This window comes from Colias philodice, chromosome 14, assembly GCF_061535455.1.
Source record: "Colias philodice isolate Cphi_HAF_F1 chromosome 14, ilColPhil1 Martin Lab GWU primary, whole genome shotgun sequence".
NCBI lineage: Eukaryota > Metazoa > Arthropoda > Insecta > Lepidoptera > Pieridae > Colias > Colias philodice.
Window position 1 is genome coordinate 3140851 of NC_143099.1, and position 21382 is coordinate 3162232.

Consider the following 21382-nt stretch of genomic DNA (forward strand, 5'->3'; position numbering starts at 1 on the left):
GAATTTTTTATTGCGTTATCCAATACAAACGACCCAACTCAACTGCTGGTGGAGTAGCTGTATATCATTCATCTACAGATACACTGAACAATGTAACACCAATTCAAAATATTTCACCAACTATATTATCACAAATTTCCGATGAGGTTTCACAAATTGGTGACATCGCCTTGGTTCGATGTGTTAATACGAATGACCAACCTGTGATTATCGTTGTTATTTATATTTCTACAAATACTAGCCTGACAAATATCATAAAATTTATTCATCAGCAATTACTTCACTTCACAATTGAAGGTTCTCGACTTTTAAATAGTAATTATCATGAATTACCGATGATTCTAACTGGAGATTTTAATGTTAATTTTCGCTCTCAGGAATCTCAGCCGTTAATTGATTTTTTAGAAGAAAAATTTGATTTATCTATGAATACTTCTCGACTTCATTCAACAACGCGTTTCGGTACAACGATAGATGCTGTATTTTCAAGAAAAGTAGCAAATTTAGAGAGTAAAATTTATGTTTCACATTATAGTTACCACAAACCTATAATTTCGTACGTAAGAAATTATGATGACATTCAATTACCTGTTTCGAATGAATAATATTAATATAACATTTAAATAATCTTTGTAAAGCACATGAATAATAAATATAATTAAATTATAATATAATATTTATTTATTTAAGTTAATATTTAATCATTTCAGTGATATATGTCGTCAACGCCAAAGAAGTTTTACTTCAATCGCGCGTAAAGGTTACACGCACACACTTTTTTTTTTTGTTACATTGACTGGTTTTAATTGATAAGTTTATTCATATTTTTTTAATAAGATAAACAGTATTTATTTGTTACATTGATTGGTTTTAATTTATCTTCTTGAACTTCAATGGCCGTTTCCGATTTCCTGGAAATTCAAATTCGGAAACTTGTTTTTTTTTTAAGTTTTCTAATATAAATTTTAGTCACATATCATTTTATTTTTCATATTAGCAAGAAAAGTAGTCAAGTTATTATGACAGATAAATTGTCAAAGTCAAAATAATGTCAAACTTGTAGTAAAATGGTGGAATTCCAATTTATTTTACAATGCTTGCTTTGAAAATAATTGTTGTTGTAGAGATTTGTGATTAATTGAAATACCTGCTTAGAGTGTTTATAGTTTATAACAATGGCAACTTTAATTGATAAAATAGAACAGTTAATTAAAAGAGAGAAGACTACTCCAGAACGTAAGAAGGATGATACCAAAAAGTCTTCGAACGAAATTCTTTCAGAACTTTTTAGTGCTTTCAACGCTGAACCACCTAAAATTGAAGAAATAAGTGTTAAGAAGGCTAAGAAAAGTAAAAAGAAACATAAAAAAGAAAAGAAAAAACGAAGCCATTCTTGCAGTAGCACCAATTCAGATAGTGATTATTCTCGTAAACACAAGAAGCGAAAGAAAAGCAAATCAAAAAAACATAAAGACCGTTCACCATCGCCGTATCGTTCCAGAACTCCAGTTAAAATCAAAACAGAGAGCAATTCCAAAATTAAAAATGAAATCAAAATTAAGAGCGAGACTAAAATTAAGGATGAGTATAAAATTAAGCGTGAAGAAAAATTACCCAGCATCAAAACCGAGGATAAAAGTGTACGAAGTTTATCTCCGCCTATCGAGAGTTTTGATGCTAGTCTTATCCCAATGCCAGACTCGCCAAAAGACATGTCAAATGACCAAACAGATTTAAGATATAAGTTAGATAAGAAACAGGAATCATCTGAAAATGACAAAGCCAAAGGTAGAATACAAATAAAGAACTTGAAATTTAGTGCTGTTTTTGAAGAAACTGTGAAAAAAGCTGAGGAAGAGGCTAGAAAGAAAGCAGAAAAGGTTGAGGAGGGTGAATACACAGACACTTCAAGTAGTTCGGACAAAGATGAGGACTCAAATTCACAATTCCCCAAATCCTCAGACCCTGGTGGGATTTTAAAGAAAGCTGCTGAAGAAGTTAAAATGTAAGTTTTAACTATACCTTTATAATATTATGTTTTTGCGTTTAGCCTTATTCTGTTATAAAAAAAAATAGTTACTAAACATGATTAATGTTTTACCCTCTCATAACACTTTTCAAGCTTCCTTCCATTTTTAGTGCAATCTTGAAGTTGCAATATGAATTTACATGCAATTTTCACTTATGTTTTAGGAATCTTCATTTAAATATAATCACAACCAAATATACATTTGAGATTTTAAGTAGTCTTTAATAATTGAATTGCAAAAATTTATGCATATTTTTGCAATTCAAATGTTTATTTAATTTATTACTAATAAACCTTAATTTGTAGTATAGTAATTAAATAAGCATAACTTATATAAATATTTGTATGCCAATTTGTTGGCGAATTGTGCGGATGTCAAATTTATTGTAAAAACTTTATAACCACATTTCATACAAATAAATTTTCATTTCATTTCATTTGTCTGATTATTTTAGCAATGAAGAGGAAATTTTAAAGAAAAGCAAAGCTGCTGAAATTGCACATAAGTCTTCCCATAGAGATAGAAGTACATCCAGAAAAAGGTATGATATTTTTTTTTATTTTTTATTATACTGACATACATACAAAGATGGAGTTGAATCCTACGGAAATAGAAACTATGTATGTTTTCCATAAACTGTGTAGTCGAAGCCGAGGGCGAATCGCAAGTATATGTATATATGTTACGGCTAAAGGTAGGTGAGAACATAAACTTAAGATTAGCCGGCTAAACTTAGGTTTATTTTCGACGAGGTGTTAATGTTAGTTTGTTCTATCTTTAGCCGGCTAAATTTAAGTGTAACCGCAGGCCCGTGGCTAAAAATGTCGGGGTGGGTAGATTTGGTTACTATAATACATGTAAGGAACAGGGCGAGTGTTTTCTGGCACTTCGCCGGCTGCTGCCGCAGCACGCTCGCTGCGCTCGCTCGGCTCGTGCGGGTCTTAAGAGTTCTAACCTAACCTAACCTAGCCACCAGCTTTCTGCCCTGAGTCGGGGTGGGTAGATTTGGTTACTATAATACATGTAAGGAACAGGGCGAGTGTTTTCTGGCACTGTGCGGGCCCCTCAAGCCCTCCACCGGCCCGGCGCTAACCAAATCTACCCACCCCGACATTTTTAGCCACGGGCCTGCGGTTACACTTAAGTTTAGCCGGCTAAAGATAGAACAAACTAACATTAACACCTCGTCGAAAATAAACCTAAGTTTAGCCGGCTAATCTTAAGTTTATGTTCTCACCTACCTTTAGCCGTGACATATATATGTCATGATATTATATTTATAACATACTAGCTTTCCACCCGCAACTTTGCCCGCGCAGTCAAAGAATAACCCGCACAGTTCCCGTATGATTTCCGGGATAAAACCTATCTTATTTCCCGGGGTAAAAAGTTGCCTATGTCCTTTCTCGGGTATCAAAATATCTCTATGCCAAAGGAGAATGGGCAAATTGGGCCTGAAACTTGGGCTAAAACCAATACACACGAAATATTGTTTTTGTGATAGATCATTACACATACCTAACGAAAAAAATAAAATAAAAAAATAAATCGACCGGGTTCTTGTACAGTCAAGGCAAAAAGTTTTATTTATTTTGCGCACAATAACGGTGTTTTTAATTCGAGTGAAGTAAATATAAACCTAAATGTCATTGGAGTGACTGAGTTTAACCATAAAAAACGTCTAACTACGTTGAAATATAATAAACACGGTATAGGTACCTGTTACAAAACATAATATTAGTGTATTTTGGTTATTAGAAGGCTTCAGATTAGTACGTCTTTGTAAGTGAAAGTGAATAGGAGTAACATAAAGATATTGTCATTGTCTTGCAACAGTTATTAATTGCAAAATATAGTATACACAAAGTAATAAAACTTGATGTGACTGTACAAAAACCCGGTTGATTATTTTTTTATATATATTTTTCCCGTTATGTATGTGTTATGATCTATTATAAAATTAATATCTCATGTGTATTGGTCCAACTCAAGTGTTCAGGCCCAACTTCCATAGTAAAATGCCCATTCTCCTTTCATGCAAATTGGTTCAGTAGTTAAGGCGTGATTGAGTAACAGACAGACAGACAGAGTTACTTTCGCATTTATAATATTAGTATGGATACAATTAAAATTACAGATCATCAAGTAAAAAGCGTTCACGTTCTCGTTCCACCTCCCGTCGTCACCATCACAGATCAACTTCGCGAACAAGAAGGTCAAAGCGATCCAGATCACGGCGGAGGTCTGAGTCTAAGTCTAGACGGAAGTCCAGGTCTCGTAGCAGGCACAGGTCTGGTTCAAGGAGCAGGCATTGGCCACGGCATACTTCACCGCGACATAGGAGTAGAAGGTAAAATGTTTTGTAGTAGCAATTGAATCTTTGTAATGAACAATCATGTTTTTTGACGTGACAACGTCTTATAATTCAATAGAGCTGGCTGCACGCACGAAAAAACATGACTCATGCGGCGTTACCTCGCTCTGAGGTATGTAAGGTTTGAAGTGCAAGCGAGAACGCGGAACGAGCGACAAAGAAGCACAATCGGACGTTGTCACGTTCAACTATCGTCAGTAAACCGACTTTACAGACAACCAATTTTTTCTAAGTTAGAAAAGCTTTATAGAAATAGAATTTAAAATACAACTAAAATGTGGACAGGTGGACATCAAATTATCTATAAGGTTTAAATTCTCTCTCGCAATATCCTATATGAAAAAATAAAAATTTAGATTTATAACCAAAAACTTTATAATAGATCATCGAGTGGTGTGAAGTTAGCGGATAGTGAAAAGAAGCGTTTGCTAGAAGTGGCTAGACGCAACGCAATCAACATGTTAAAGAATGGTGCAGTGCCTGCGGGCGCCGCTGTGTTACCGCCTCACACTAGGAACCAAGTCATGGCCGCTATACAGTCTGGAGGTAGGGACAATGATATTATTAAACTATAAAAGATATTCATGTACTACATAATTTAGTGTGACACTGTTTCCATATTGACCCAGTGTAAATTTTTTTATACAATTTAAATAAAGTTGTATATAGCTCTTAAAAAGATCATTACAAGTTACAACCTAAAGCATATTCAATGAAATAAATATATAAAAATGCGTGTTCCTTATTTCATGGAAGTTTTAGAAAATTAAACACTACTGTAGAAATTAGATATTTCTAAACTGAATAATGAATATAGGCTGAATTGTTATTTATATTCTTCCCGTCGGAATATCAGCCATAGTAATACTTTTTAAGTAAGACTAGCCAGGCATACAGGTGTGTAATAAAATAATATTAAAACTTTCAGGTAAATCAGTAGATGAGTTGACGGACTTCTGTAAACATTTATCAAAGAAAGAGGCTCTCGGGGAATTGTCATCAGTATCATCCAATGATGATAATATGAGTGAGAATGAAGACACTATTGCCTTCCATCATCCGTTCCTTGTGAAAGAAAAGGCACCCATTGTGATGAATATTAGAGTAAGTTGTTTTATAAGTATAATCAATGAAATATATTTGGCAGTATGTGCAAATATGTAAAGGAAAACTTGATATTCTTATTGCAACAACCAAAATTGTGCAAACCGTTTATATTCGTAAATGTCTTTAAGCACGACAAACACATGTTTCAAGTAGGTAATTACTTTTTTTCTAGATATTAATAATGAAATTAATTAATTATTACATCTCTCACTCTACTATAATTTCTTAATAAATAATTATTATTTATCAGGGAGGAGCACCCCTACCACTAAAGTCAAGTACCCTACCAATAGCTAATAAGGAGGAATTGAGGCTACAGTTTCCTGTATCGTCAGGGAGTCAACATAGAGAGAAAGCATCAGAATGGGTGCCTGTGTCACCTAAAAAGGACAATATGGTAAATGTTAAAGTTTTTATTTTTTACTAGCTTTCCGCCCGCGGCTTCGCCCGCGTTTTCAAAGAAAAACCCGTTCCCGTAGGATTTCCGGGATAAAACCTATCCTATGTCCTTTCTCGGGTATCAAAATATCTCTATACCAAATTTCATGCAAATTGGTTCAGTAGTTAAGGCGTGATTGAGTAACAGACAGACAGACAGAGTTACTTTCGCATTTATAATATTAGTATGGATTAATACAGTTCCAAATTATTAATCGATATAATTATTAGTCGCCAAATTATTCTGTCCAAATATCTACTCATAGTCCGTTGACTGATCGCAGATGTCAATAATAATAAAAAAAAAAATTAATACAGTTAATACTGAAAATTTCAGAATACTATTTATTCTAGAACATATAACTTTATTGAGTAACAATTGGAAAATTTTGAGATATTGAATATTATATTTATTGCGAAGAGCCAAATGTATTTACTAATTGTTCCGGAAAAAACACATCTTAATTTCTTATAATTTTTTTTTTTTTTTTTACAGCAAATCGCAAAGTTAAACTCCAAATCGGAAACAAAAGCAATACTAGGATTTGATCCTATATCCAAGTAAGTTTACTAAAACATTTCTACAAGTCTTTCCTCTCCTCATATTTATCTTTATGTCCACGTTCCTAAATGGTGATTTTAACAAATTGTTGATTTCATGCCTTAAATGTTATAAAATCGCAAAAGTTGAATAGCAATATAATTATGTTTCTTACTATTTGCAGAAAATCGGAACCACTAGCATTGCCCGCGCCGCCTGTAAACCCACCCGCCTATATGAAAAGTTTTACTACTGGAAGTCGTAAGTATAAATTTTAATTACAAAAAATACTATCTCATAAGACTAAAATGTATGTATGTAGGCAGGAATTATGTCGTTATCTATTTACGATAGATATTGTTTCAAATGGTTTATATCTTATTGTACTAAGATATTTCATAGAAAATATGTTGCCCGAAAGTTTGAACCAAAGTAAAAGAATTGAAATTTATATGAAAATGTTGTTTTCTTAACAGAATTGAACTCAGTGCCTGCTATAACAGCGGGACCACAATATTCTCCGGGCAGTGACAATCCTGCTGTGGTTAGTATTATATTATTAATTTTCAACAAGTTACTGATAAAATGCAAACTTTCTTTAAATAGAAGATTCCAAAAGGGTTTTCGTATTATTGTGTTATCATGGTAGATTACCTCCACGGTATACTTTGAAGTAAATGATTACTAGAAAATTATCCAAGTTATCTACCAACATGTTATTTTTATAACCTCCTATTTTCTAGCAAATTCTATAATACATTTTTCTTTATTATAAAAATATGCTTAAATAAATTTACATTTACAGGATGTAGCTGCCATTGTTTCACAAAAGCTGTCAATGATAAGGAGGGAACAAGAACAAAGCGAGATTCATGCCATGAGAGGTGTAAGTAAATTGGATTCATTAAATTATGCAATATCTGAACCCCCTTAGAAGCCATGTAATCTTCTTTTTCACTTGTCAATCTACATAAATCTACTAATAAATGGTTAGGGTTCGATTTTTTGCAATGTTTATTTACTTTAAAAATACTAAAAAGTCTTCTTTAGTCGCGTTGAGAGTAAAATTTGAAGGTCGCGTCATGGCAATACCGTCACGTCATTGAGTAAGGCGACGATTTTGGTATCTTTGAATCTTGCCAAAGAAGTTTCACTTCTTACACGTGTGCTCGGCACACACGCTCTTTTTTTTATTTCTTAAAATGCTCAATTGTAATATTTATTGCTCAAAATGCTTCTTAGTTGTGTAATACTTGTGTTTTGCTGTAAATATAACTATAATATGTGAATTGTTTTTACTTAATTGAAGTGAAACTTCTTTGTCGGGGTTGGAAAAAAATTTAGTGTAACATTTTTTCGTTACGCGTGACATTTTTCCGTGACGCGCCATCTTTCTCTTATCCCTACCACGCTTGATTCAACGTATTTCTGTAAAGTTGCTTAAAGTAATTTTTTTTAAATAAGGTCATAAAGAATTTTCACTTCTTACGTGTGTACACTAGTAAACGCACACATTTTTGAAGTGAAAACTTATTTAGTGGCGTTGAGCACTTTTTCTGTAATGGGTATAAAATCTTAAACTCGCGTCAGGACACGTGACCTGATCGAAAAAGCGTAAGACGGATACCATTCCAAAATATCAAACATGCTCAACGTTAATAATCAAGTTTTCACTTCTGCCGGCACTCCCGGAGTGCAACCCGTCTTTTTTTTTTACTTACGTGTGTACTCTAGTACACGCATACATTTTTTTAAATATAAATTATCAATGATTTCAGTTCGGCTGGTCAACAAACCCGTCGCTAGGCCAGTTCACCGGCTCTACGGGCGCGAACATTCTGACGCCTCGCGAACTGGCGTCCGGCTCGCAGGCCTGGGCTAAGAAGGTAACTCGATTAGAGCCACATATTATATTTATATTGTAATATTACTAAATACAGACATAGCACTAACACTAATATGACTATAGTCTTTTTCACCTATTATGATTCCTGTGACAATTCATCGTGTTCCGAATTTCATGTTTTCAATTTTAGCACATAATATTTTTAATTTATGGCGGCATTATTACTAAAAATATAAAAATGAAACATCTTAAGCTAATAAAACAAAAACAGTATTGTTTATAGTTTTATAGAATGAAAAATAAAATAAAATAACTCAAAAAAATAATACCTACGCAATTCGTGTACCTGACATGGAACGTTGAAAAAATATAGGGTTGGAAAATCATATAATGTACGAGTTCGTTTATTCAAATCGATTTCATTTCTATATAAAATATTATCGATTATCGGAAACAATTGATACGATTTCAGTAAAAGACATCTCTACACGTGTCAAAAATCGATATGACACAGAAATCATCTTAGGTGAAAAGGAATATAGATGGATAGCTTAGGTACATAGGGTAAAGAATGCTTAGATAATTGACTAGATTAGAAGACAAGCAATAGGTTAAAAAAGTGATAGGTGAAAATATTCAATATAATAAATGGATGAGGATTACTGTTTTATATTCTCTTTGCTTCAAACCAAAAAAAAAATAAGCTTATTACAAGAAGGGGTTTATTATAATAATGAGAACTGTAGGCAGAATCTGGTCGGTAGGAATCCGACATAACCCACGGCCCCTTCCCCGGAGGTCGTGGGTATCTATGCAAGATTTCCCCACTTAAAAAAAAAGGCAGAATCAGCTAGGAATAATGTCAAGGTACTTAGCATCTTCAAGGAAATACTACTTCACAGCAATTTGCAACTTAAAAATATCGCGCATTCTCTCAATTGATTTTCCTAATTTTCATATATTTCTGTATTTCATTAATATACCAAATGTAATGAACGTATGTATGCATTACAAGTATGCATTGAATATAATAAAATATTTTATTGAACAATTTTGTGCTATTGAGGTAATGTGTGACTACTTTTACAAATATCACAAAATATTATGGTTATAGAGTCGTATCTTGTGATATAAAAGTTAGCTTGTATCAAGTATCGTATTAAATGAAACCAGACTATTCCCTTTTCAAATAAATATAAATCTATAACTATTGTTATCAATATTTTAAAATGCTCTAAGATTAAGTGTAATTTGTGCGCACATTGAAAAATGTATTTCTCCTAAACTTAACGGTCAAATTTATTCAATACGTTCGTGCGAAGCTACAATTCGCTACGTACTGACATTAATTAATACACATTTAAATCGTGTTTAAATTTTCATATATTTATAAAAACAATTTTGAAATATATATAATCTCTGGTTTTGTTGAATACAGCATGCTATCTGAAGAAATTTTCTTTCAGCCGTGCTCGCCGCAGTCATACAATGGTCCAGTCGTCTCGGTCGGGATTCATAATACACAGTATTATATCTTCCGACCGTTTGTGCTTGTGTGATGGTTACGATTACATTATTTGTGTGACGTCCATAAATTATGTGAGGATTTTCTGAAAACCAGTAACCTTTTTTAGGCTACATATTCATTCTCGTGTGGAATTGAAAATTAATAACGGTCGCGAACCACGAAGAATTTCGTACGTTGACTATGCCGGACGACGATGTCTTAAAGGAGTTATATTTCCAGTGTGGACAAACGAAAGCGTTATATAGGTCGGAGGTAATGCCGTATTACTGCAATAAGACATCATGAAAACCGCCCTGGTATCCCTGTCAATCAAACATATTAATTCCCTTTAACACAGGTTGACGTCATTGCATGCTTGGTAGTTCGCGACCGTTGTATGTCTATTATATTCTTGACATAGGTCGGATACATACAAAAATAAATCATAAAACACTATATGCTTCATAAATCCTGTACACTCGTATATCCATGCATAGATGTATATTCATTTTAGGTTTTATACCGAAAAGGTATAACGGGACCCTATTATTGAGACCTCGCTGCTTGTAGGAAAATTAAATCCCCCTACATAAAACCTGCAATCCTTCCCCATGTGTAATTTGGTGATATATCGCTCAAGGTTTGCGACGACAACCATCCTAAACATCTCACATAATTAATGGACGCCCTCTAATTTCTCATTTTCAAAAATCTCAATACTAAATCGCAATACTTAGCGATGTTATTTCGCTTGATATAATGTTTTCGATGCTAAAAATAACCTTCCATTTTCCGAAATGAGACAAAAATTAGATAGAACCTACTAAATAAATTGACCTAGAACCTTATATTATGACGAATGAATAACATATTATGAGTTTTCAATTCACCTTTATCAATTTTGTAGGTACGTTGATAAACTCGGTTTAAAATTTAAACCGAGATTATCGATATAACTGTAAAACTTTAAATGTAAAATTCAGCACATTCACACTGACATGAAAGTGCTCCAGTCTGATTTTAGGTTATACTATCATACATCTTATCGTATCTTATCGTAATCGATAATATTGCATAAGATCGATAAATATCAATTGTTATTAGTTAGTTCTTTAAAGAAACGAATCTTCAATGGCGGCCAAAGCTGACTTTGACAGATGGTAGGATCACAATGGATTATTATGAAAGTTTGATAACTTTCATAATAATCCATTTATCCTCTTCTTGTTTGTTATTAAAACCTTTATCAATGTTGAATGTCCTCCTCCTGTCCTCCTCCATCCTGATGAATGAACCTCCATCAAAATACATTACCTATGAAAGTTTAACAAAATCGCTGCACTTACAAGCTATTAGTATAATCATTATTAAAACTTCAAAAACTTTATTTTGCAAATGAAATTTATAAATATTTGATATCAAAATAAGGAATGAAAAATAATCATTTCAGATTCTTAGAAAACTGTAATATAAGAATCTCTCCTATGAAAAATATTTCAATACCATTATTTCCTTTGGGTAAAAGGCTTTTTCAATTTTTACATGACCTTTATATCTACTGAATTTGTTAAGATTGCATAAGCCTTATATCTACTGAGTTAGGTACATCATACAATGTACTTGTAACCATCACACACGGTCTTTTATTTACCTGTACGTGTAACGAGTGAACTAATTAGTTCATTTGTTACACTGCGTGAGTCTTTGCACAAAGTGGTAGCTCTTATGCCATAAAATTGGCATATTAGATATCACTAATACATGCATACAAATATTCAGTTTTCCCCACATTGAAACACAGACTAAAATTCCACCACATGAAAAAACAAGGCTACTCCATGCATTTTAGTCCTGGAATGAAGCCAGTGATTCTTTTAACAATTTATATCGTACTTACGATGCTGTTATAAGAAAAACGAGGCTTATAATGGGGAATTCGTGAATATTTGTTGCAGCTTTTAAAAGATAAGGAGACGCGAGCACTACGTTAGACGCATCCACGTCGACCTTACGTTACTTTTGACGCGGTAAGTATTCATCGATGGGGATAAATAGTTGTAGGATCAGTGGTATAACATTCTGTTCAATTAAATGATCATTTTTTTCATAGGTGTTAAAGGAACTTGGGTAATGAATATTGTTCCGTGTGTATAGCATATTACGGGAATAATTTTGGGTCTTGGTATAGGATCAGTTGGTGCGAGCTGCCCCGGTGGAAGGTGGGATGGGAATGCACCTTCTGCAGAAGATGGGTTGGACTCCGGGTCAGGGTCTGGGTAAGGAGGGCACGGGGACCCTGCAGCCTCTATTGCTCGAGGTCAAGTTGGACACGCGAGGGTTACAGGCTAAAGAAGAGGTCAGTAGCCGATACAATAAAGGAGTAAGTAAATTATTTACTATTACGGCTTCGCGCTTTTGAGGTGGACTCTGCATGTAGCTTGGCCGCGAGTGTAATTTGTTTAATAGAATGTGAATGGACTATTTTTAATTGGTCTACTGTTATTGCTTGTATTATGTGCTGCAATGTGTATACTTACATAATTTGTTAATTTTTTATTTAATTAATTTAACTTTATTTATGTGTTACCCTGTGTTGTATAATCCATAACACAACAGTGAAACAGTTTATTTTAAGATATATTTTTATGTTTTGCATGTGTACACTGTTGGTATAAATGGTATAAGATACTAGATTTCTAATAGAATCTAATATTTTTGGGAAAATGTACAAACTTATAATACCTCCCATCATACAATCTTATGTTTTTGTAACTTATTGCATTGAATTACCAATATAACAAAACAACTGGGTGATGGTAATAAATATTACAGGTGCACTAACTAATTCTGATTGAACAATTATAGATGAAACAAAATAGAATGTGTAGACGTGGTCCAGCGCCGCTGGTTGCAGGCGGCAAACATCCAGTCTCACTGCTTGGCGAATATTGCTCAAAACAAAAACTGGGACCACCCGAATATAACCTGTGTTTTGAGTGCGGACCGGATCATAAGAAAAACTTTCTTTTCAGGGTGAGTTCAATATGTTTAACGGATGTTCTCAAAAAAGATGGAAATCATAACCAATTTTTGTCACTCCTATTATTAACGAAAAATAATTTCCGTATTATAAGATAAATTTTAATTACCAAGTTGATTAATGGCCGATTTTTCAATGCTTGTATAAAACTTATCCGTCCAATAAAGTATTACACGATAATATTAAAATGTCACGTAAACTGTCAAATACGGGCAATTAGAATACGTTTTTAAAATGGTAGTTTTATACATTACTAGCGACCCGCCCCGGCTTCGCACGGGTGCAATGCTGATACTAAATACACTACAGAAAAACTGTTAACGTTGTACATATATAAAAACATAGCGGCCCGCTCCGGCTTCGCACGGGTATAAAATATATAGCCGGGCGGCCGGCCGGTACCGCCGCAAACGCTACGTCCCGCAATTTTTAAATCTGTAATATCTTCGAAAATATTCACTTAAATCATACGGTGTAAAGGGCCATATAGATCTATATTAAATGAACAATGTATTCAAGGTATTTAATTGGTTAAGGATTAATGCTGTATTGGTTAAAATCGCTTCGAAAATTAGCCATTATATTTTGTCGTAAAAGGTAAATGACAAAAAAAAGTTATTGTGGGTTATCCATAAGAGATAGACATAATAAACACTTAATAATAATAAACACTTTATTGCACACACAAACAAAACAAAATCAAACAAAAAATACAAACAAAGTAATATAGAGCGGTACAAAATAGGCGGCCTTATCGCTAAGAAGCGATGTCTTCCAGGCAACCTTAGGATATAGGAAAAGTTTGAATAAAAATAAACAATTGAAAAGTAGAAGGAGCATAGCGAAACATAATATAAGGTGCAAATAAAAGTAGTAAATAGATACATAAATACAAATATTAAAATATACATAGCGAATAAAGAAAAAGAACAGGATAAAGTAACTAAGTAAGATAGATAAGAAATAATGAAACATTTAAACGTCAGTTGTGAAGATAATGCTGTTTGACTTGATATTTAACCCATTGACCACCGTAAGCCCCGATCGGGGCGCGACACAATAGATTTTCTATTGTGTCTGTGATTCCGAGGACTGATGGATTAAAAGAGCTTATAGATTGAGCTTTCCTGATGTTTAATGGGAGCGAGTTCCACAACCTTACAGCTTGCACGGTAAAGGAGGCATCGTAAAAACGGGTTTTGTGAGCGGGCATGCGAAGCGTAAGGTTGTCCAAGGAGCGTAGATCGAGTTCATGGGAAGAACCCAAGAACACGAATCTATTTTTAAGGTAGGGTGGGGATCTAGGATCAAAAAGGATATTGTAAAGAAGGGAAAGGATGTGTGTGATAGACATATACCATTGCGGACTTTTCTGTAGACCTTTTCAATGTGTATAATACTTAGTACATTATTTTGATAAAACTTGTAGGGTTCAGCCTGCGTTTGCAATGTAAGCGGAAAAAATGTAATTTTTTACGACATCACATTAGAAACCTCAAAAATAACAGTACTTCTCCACTATTTAATGGATGTTATTATACATATAAACCTTCCTCTTGAATCACTCTATCTATTAAAAAAAACCGCATCAAAATCCGTTGCGTAGTTTCAAAAATTTAAGCGTACAAACGGACATAGGGACAGGGAAAGCGACTTTGTTTTATACTATGTAGTGATTCGACGAATAAGTTTTATCCAAGCATTGAAAAATCGGCCCTAAAAGAAACATAATAAAATGTAAAAGGTTACATTGGTAAATATAGCTAGTTGTAAATTTGTTACTGTATATTTTGACATAATATATTGTGCAATAAGTGAGGGAGCTGACATCAATTGTTTATCTCTTTCGCACACTCCTTCAGCTTACTTGAGGTTATCTAATATCTATGACTATTTGAGAGGCATAGAAATTTTACAAAAATAAATATTAAATTATTTCCTTTGTGTCAGTAACAACAATTTGAGAGATTGACTCATTAAAAGTATAATATTAGCTAAAATAATTTAAGATAATCTTTCTTGCTGTTTACGGCTAAGGAGAAAGAAAAAAAGTATTTCAAAATGTTGTTTTTAAAATATTGCAATATTTTTCATATCAATTTTCATATATATCTATTATTTTCTTTATTAAATAACAGGTAAAAGTGGCAGGTGTGGAATATCAACCTGCGGTGGCGAGTGCAAATAAAAAGCAAGCGAAGGCTGACGCAGCTCAGCTGGCTTTACAAAAACTTGGTATTGTGACATGAGAACTGATTTATATGTGTGTATATAGTGTGTAAGGATTTATACAGCAATAAAGATTTTAAGTTTATATGTTGTTGTTTTATTTATTGTTAACACGTTCGCGGACAGTAACGACCACTGGCGTCTAGGCAGCTAAAAGTGATACGACAGTACGTCTGTCGACGTATCAGTTTTTACTTGCATAAAATCAGTACGCCAAACGACGAGCGATTTTTCATACTATCATAAAGAACGGCATGTTGTACTGTCATCACAGGTATAATTACGACTTTTGTACTGTCACTGCATTATTTACAAAAATTCGTCAAAGGAAGGTACTTCCACGCATACATTCATATTTTTTTACCCCTCTCCCCGCGCACAGTACGCCCGTGGGCGTCATGTTTGCATATGGTTAGTCGAGTACTGCGCCGCTGCGGTGATCCCGCGTGCTGCGTGTGAATTGTTGTTTAGAAAGTGAGTATTTTGTTTCCAACGTAATTTAATTGTTTTACTCATACTGGATGTACTAATTCAAGTCTAGTTGCTTATGTAAACAAAATATTTATGTTGCTATTGTTTGTTGTGAACACGATTTTGTTGAACTAAATTTGTAATGAATATTTTTGCAAATGGCGTCTCTAGACTCGTTCGAAAAAGAACAAAAACGTCTTCAAGACCTGTTTGATGCAGCGTCTACCCCTGAATTGAGTCCATACCCATTTGCTGATGATGGTGACTATGAATCTGACGCTGAGTACTTACGACGTTTACGCCTATATCCGTTCTGTCATATCATATGGTTTTTTAACCATGTGTTGTAACACTACGCCCCTGGGCAATGTATGAAAAAAAGTAGTGTCTCAGTAGCTGCAACCTGTAAACCAGTACTGTCCGCGAACGTGTTAACCATCCACTACTATATTGACGCCCCCTAATACTTCCCTTAGTATTTAGATGCTCAAGTTTTATGCAACATAACATTCCGAACCAATTTTATATGAACATAGATAATAGTATGAAGGTGACTACTAATTATTTAAAGTTGATTGACTGCTATTATAGAAGCATTGATAATAAATAAAACAACATTGCTTCATATAACTGATACAATAAAAATGCAAGTCATAATATAATAATAAAATGAATGTGCAATAAAACAACATTTATCTTTGATTAACTTTATTTCTAAAAGAACATAATTTAACAACTATTCAGTAACACTGCTCTAATGTGCTATATATCTGACTGTAGCAGTGTATACATAATATGTTTATACTAAATACCTACTACATCATAATTTTTTTCTTATTCCAACATCATTCAGTCAACCACAGATCTGTTCCAACATACTACTCTCTATTAAATTTACTGCTTTTCTGGGTTTTGCTGCTTAATCCTGTAGTCTGATAAAGCAGCCTTAATAGCGTCTTCGGCAAGCACTGAAAAAAATTGACCATGTTCTTTATGGTTGTAAAATAATTGGCCCACATTTTATTTGATAACTAGCTGTTCAGCGCCGTTTCACCGGCATTGCTCTGCTCCTGTTGGTCTTAGCGTGATGATATATAGCCTTCCTCGATAAATGGGCTATCTAACACCGAAATAATGTTTCAAATCTGACCAGTAGTTCCTGAGATTAGCGCGTTCAAACAAACAAACAAACTCTTCAGCTTTAAAATATTAGTATAGATTTTGTCAAATGATCATAACTATTTAATTTTTAATCAATATTTTATTGTTTTCATATTGTTTTAGTTTAGTAGATATGTTTTAAATACTACCTAGCAAAATCTTATTTCAATACTGCAATTAACCTATAAAATAGACATGCATAGTAACACATTAAGTTGCATCAATTGCAATAATATGAAGTAAGTAGAACACAACACATGATGTCTATGTATGTATATGAAATGGGTACAATTATTATTAAAATGTAATACTTTTAACAATGCCTGTTTTATAAATAAGTTTAAAACTTACTTGAACAATGTAGTTTGACTGGCGGTAAAGACAACTCCTTAGCAATATCAGTGTTCTTCAACTTCAAAGCCTCATCAACTGTTTTCCCCTTAACCCATTCAGTGGCCAACGAGCTGGATGCGATAGCTGAACCGCAGCCAAATGTCTTGAATTTTGCATCGATAATCTTTCCATTGTCATCCACTTTGATCTGCAGTTTCATAACATCACCGCAAGCAGGAGCACCAACTAATCCTGTTCCTACATTCTTGTCTTTCTTATCCATCGATCCCACGTTTCGAGGATTTTCGTAGTGATCAATAACCTATAAGCAATGAAAAAATATTACAACACCTGAAATCTAAGTGAAAAATCAATAAACCTTGACATTGGTCATGAAAAATACTTACATTTGCATGGTATGACGCAGTTTGTATTATATTTATGCCGCGATTTCTTAAACACAGGCAACGGCACAAATTTGGAAGCAAATAAGCCATTTTAAAAGAATTGTCTCGAAATAATGATAAAGGAGCGGTGTGGACAACAATTATAATATTAAATATCTGCTCTCCAACTTGAATTCTATTAAATTTTTTGATCGAGAAGTGAACTGTGAAGTTAGAAGTGTGAACAGAATTTACTTGATGCTGTCACCGGTCACGAGCTGTCACCAGTCAAAAAACTGTCAGGTGTCAGATAAAGAGAATACAAATCCCTAATATATGGTACGGGAGCTATTAACGTTTTAAAAAAACTATAAAGTCATTTTAGTATAGTTGGGTTTTTGATATACTGTTTCTCTTGCTATTTCGGTTAGAGTCCGGCAAGAAGCTTATATATTTTAATACACTGGAGATTGCACTATGACTCATGGACGTATAAAAAAAGACGGACGGTATATCGCCTAAACATTGAGTGAAGCCTAGTAATGGCGGCGAAACATCCATGTGTGTGTGCCATGTTGCCATGGCAACAGCTGTCCTGATGACAATGGCGGCTGTATTTTTTTCTATAAATTTTGCCGTAATAATTTTGTCATTAAAACATAAAAGAAATAACTTGCTTCCCTGTGGAATGTAATCCCTTGTGTTTTGTTATTTAAAATTGTACTGTTGCGACACCATTTAACCACGCAAGACGGCATTTTAAATATTTTTTGTGAAACAGTGTAGTAGGTAGTTCACGACGTAATGGCGGCCGACTAGCTTACTATGGTGAGAGTGTGTGCGTGTTTATTGTCTTTACACGATCGCTAGCTTACTATGGTGGCTTCACGTTGTTTGTTCGTAATACGGCGTCCGTCATTTTTTATACGTCCATGCTATGTCTATTAACTTGTAACAAGAAAATATGACCTTTCGCACCAAGGCAAGTTGGTGTGAAAGGGATAAAAAAACATACAACGTCATATTTTTCTTGTTAAGATTTCGATCCATTTATGCGTTCTTATGAATCATATTATATCAAATTAAAACTGTTTTTTTTTCTATGAATTAGTTACTAGCCTTTAACTAATTTACAGAATCAGTGTCAGAAAGTATGTACGTGAACATTACGCAAAAATCGTGTATGTTTTCTAGAACTTTTTTTCTTCACAAGAAAACGAAGCTTAATGCGACTTACGTATTCTAAAAAGAGACAAAGTTATTCTATTTTTTTTGTTTGGTGTTTCTAGATGTCTCGAGCCAGAAGGGCTGCTATATCTTAACGCGGCCGCGTGGGTGAACAGAAGGTTCACCCTGGTATGGTAGTGACATGCGCAAGGGCGACCTCCTTGACGGGGATCACGAACCTCGGCTTGGGCTGTCGCTTGAGTGGAGGAGACCGGAAGAGCCAGACTCGGTCGGGCGCTGTCGGTTGCCAGTTTTTTTTCAAGGGCAGCAACTCAGTTCAGTAGTCAAGCAGATTTTACCTTTTTTAGGGATAAAACAGGACTGATAGTGTTACAGCTGTATGGACAAAACAAACAAATACCTAGAAGTGTAAAGTGGGCGTGGCCCGCATGTCACTCGTATGGGGAACTCCACTTACCTCGGAGCAATTAACTAGCCTGGAGAAGTAACAATTAATTGAACAATAACGCACTAGTTTGGCCTTTTTAGCATATGGCAAAATGTCATGCGAAAAAAGAGGACAGATATATGTCAGTTCGACAGTTTGAAATGACATGTAGTTATTTCAATTTGTTTTGATCACCAGTCTGGTGATCATCGCTTGGTTATTTTAATTATTTTTTTTGAAGTGAAAAACGAGTGTTTTAGTTTAATTTGTTATTTTATGAAAAGACAATTGACTAAAGATAACATGGCTTGTGTTGCTTACGGCTGTAAAAGCCGTAGTAATGTGAAATCGGACGAAGATAGAAATTTGTCATTTCACAGGTTAGTGATTTTGATCAATTTTTGGCTAATTGTATTATTAATCAGTGAATTTACGTTATTTTCTAAATCATCTATGTTTTATCTACCCTTGATCATTGAAATGAAATCATAATTAGCTTATTTTTGAGAGAAAATGCAAAATATTACTTCCATAGTGTTGTGCAATTATCGATACTTTAATAGAAACGAAATATACTACTTTGCTAAGGTACTTTGACAATGACTGCTTTAAATCAAATAGGTTAGGAGAAAAAAGTTATTTAAGTATGGATTTTATTGTTATTTGCAGGTTTCTGGCTTGAGAATAATTAAAAGATGTTTGGGTTAAAGCTATAGCACAGGGAAAATTGGAAGCCTTCAAAACATTCTCGGCCTTGTTCAAATCATTTCTAATCAGACGGGAAGAAAAGTAAAGTGCTTTGCAGAGATGCTGTGCGACAAGTTTAAGGTGGCATCTATTTTAAATAATAAATATTGTAATTTGGTAATTAAGTATCGAAATAAAATGTTGTTAAAAAAATAAATGTTTATTTGTTTTATTTGAAGCAATTTATTTTAAACTTTTACCAATTTTTTCCTGTGGGAATGAGTTATTTTCCCGCGGTAAATTGTAGCCTATATGTTATTCTGATGTTTAAACTATATAATTGTAAAGTTCCATAAAAACTCATTCAGTAGTTTTTACGTGAAAGAGTATCAAATGTCCATCCATACTAATATTATAAATGCGAAAGTAACTCTGTCTGTCTGTCTGTTACTCAATCACGCCTAAACTACTGAACGAATTTGCATGAAATTTGGTATGGAGATATTTTGATACCCGAGAAAGGACATAGGCTACCTTTTATTGCGAAATATGTACCACGGGCGAAGCCGGGGTGGACCTCTAGTTCTTATATATTTTTGCTTTTATAATATAAGTAGGATACGACTATTGATTTGTAAAAAGATCAACCAAGTGGAAGTCAGATTCGCGCACGAAGGGTTCTGTAGGTATAATTATTCTATGAATGAATCTATGAAAACAGGAAAAAATACGTACCTTTTTACGAAACCATAAAAACAATCTAAACCGAAATACCTAATAATATTTTTTATAAATACCACTACCATACAATGCAAGGCAGTCAATACGCATCGTAAACGAATAATTCCAAATTAAACGAATCTTAAAATTTGGAATTACCTATCCATAATTCAAAATTAAACGAATCTTAAATTATCTTCAAGCAATTTTATATCTTAATTTTTTTATTTATCGATATTTTAGTATTCGATAAAGTGTCAAGCACTACCATTTTAGAACAAAAAGTGGCTACATGTGGATTTGAATGCCAAGCAGATAACAGTGTGTTGTCTCTTTCTATCGCATTAATAAGGGTATTGAATAAAAGAGAGCCACTATATAAGAAACGTTCAATTAATTGTTACTTCTCCAGGCTTGTTAATTGCTCCGAGCTCGGAGCAATTAACTAGCCTGGAGAAGTAACATTTAATTGAACAATAACGCACTAGTTTGGCCTTTTTAGCTTATGGCAAAATGTCATGCGAAAAAAGAGGACAGACATATGTCAGTTCGACAGTTTGAAATGACATGGCCCATTTCAATGTGTTTTGATCACCAGTCTGGTGATCATCGCTTGGTTATTTTAATTATTATTTTTGAAGTGAAAAACGAGTGTTTTAGTTTAATTTGTTATTTTATGAAAAGACAATTGACTAAAGATAACATGGCTTGTGTTGCTTACGGCTGTAAAAGCCGTAGTACTGGGAAATCGGATGAAGATTGGAATTTGTCATTTCACAGGTTAGTGTTTTGATCAATTTTTTTGTTAATTGTATTATAAATAAGTTAATTAACGTTATTTTCTTAATCATCTATGTTTTATCTAACCGTAATCATTGAAATGAAATCATAATCAGC

At 33.7% G+C, this 21382-nt stretch overlaps 2 protein-coding genes across 5 annotated transcripts; one reads left to right on the top strand and one right to left on the bottom strand.

Annotated features, from left to right (window-relative positions):
- Positions 1-1056: 1056 nt before the first annotated feature.
- LOC149482713 (protein Son-like) lies at positions 1057-15187 on the top strand. Of its 4 annotated transcripts, none has more exons than XM_089703259.1 (14): positions 1057-2005; positions 2485-2571; positions 4168-4380; positions 4787-4950; positions 5333-5508; positions 5762-5908; positions 6446-6510; positions 6675-6751; positions 6967-7034; positions 7296-7376; positions 8269-8376; positions 12032-12223; positions 12709-12876; positions 15022-15187. In XM_089703259.1, exons 1-14 carry the CDS (start codon positions 1176-1178, stop codon positions 15130-15132), a joined length of 2487 nt encoding a protein of 828 aa, XP_089559385.1. In that variant the 5' UTR covers positions 1057-1175; the 3' UTR covers positions 15133-15187. The 4 variants fall into 4 exon arrangements, with proteins under 4 accessions (XP_089559385.1, XP_089559386.1, XP_089559388.1 ...); XM_089703260.1 differs by having other exon boundaries at positions 12032-12199; XM_089703262.1 differs by lacking the exons at positions 12709-12876; positions 15022-15187 and adding an exon at positions 11799-11870 and having other exon boundaries at positions 12032-12172.
- Positions 15188-16274: 1087 nt separating this feature from the next.
- IscU (Iron-sulfur cluster assembly enzyme) lies at positions 16275-17721 on the bottom strand. The gene is made up of 3 exons (XM_089703485.1): positions 17485-17721; positions 17096-17399; positions 16275-16551 (listed from the first exon to the last, which is right to left on the bottom strand). The coding sequence occupies exons 1-3, from the start codon at positions 17572-17574 to the stop codon at positions 16478-16480; spliced, it is 468 nt and encodes a 155-aa protein (XP_089559611.1). The 5' UTR covers positions 17575-17721; the 3' UTR covers positions 16275-16477.
- Positions 17722-21382: the final 3661 nt, after the last annotated feature.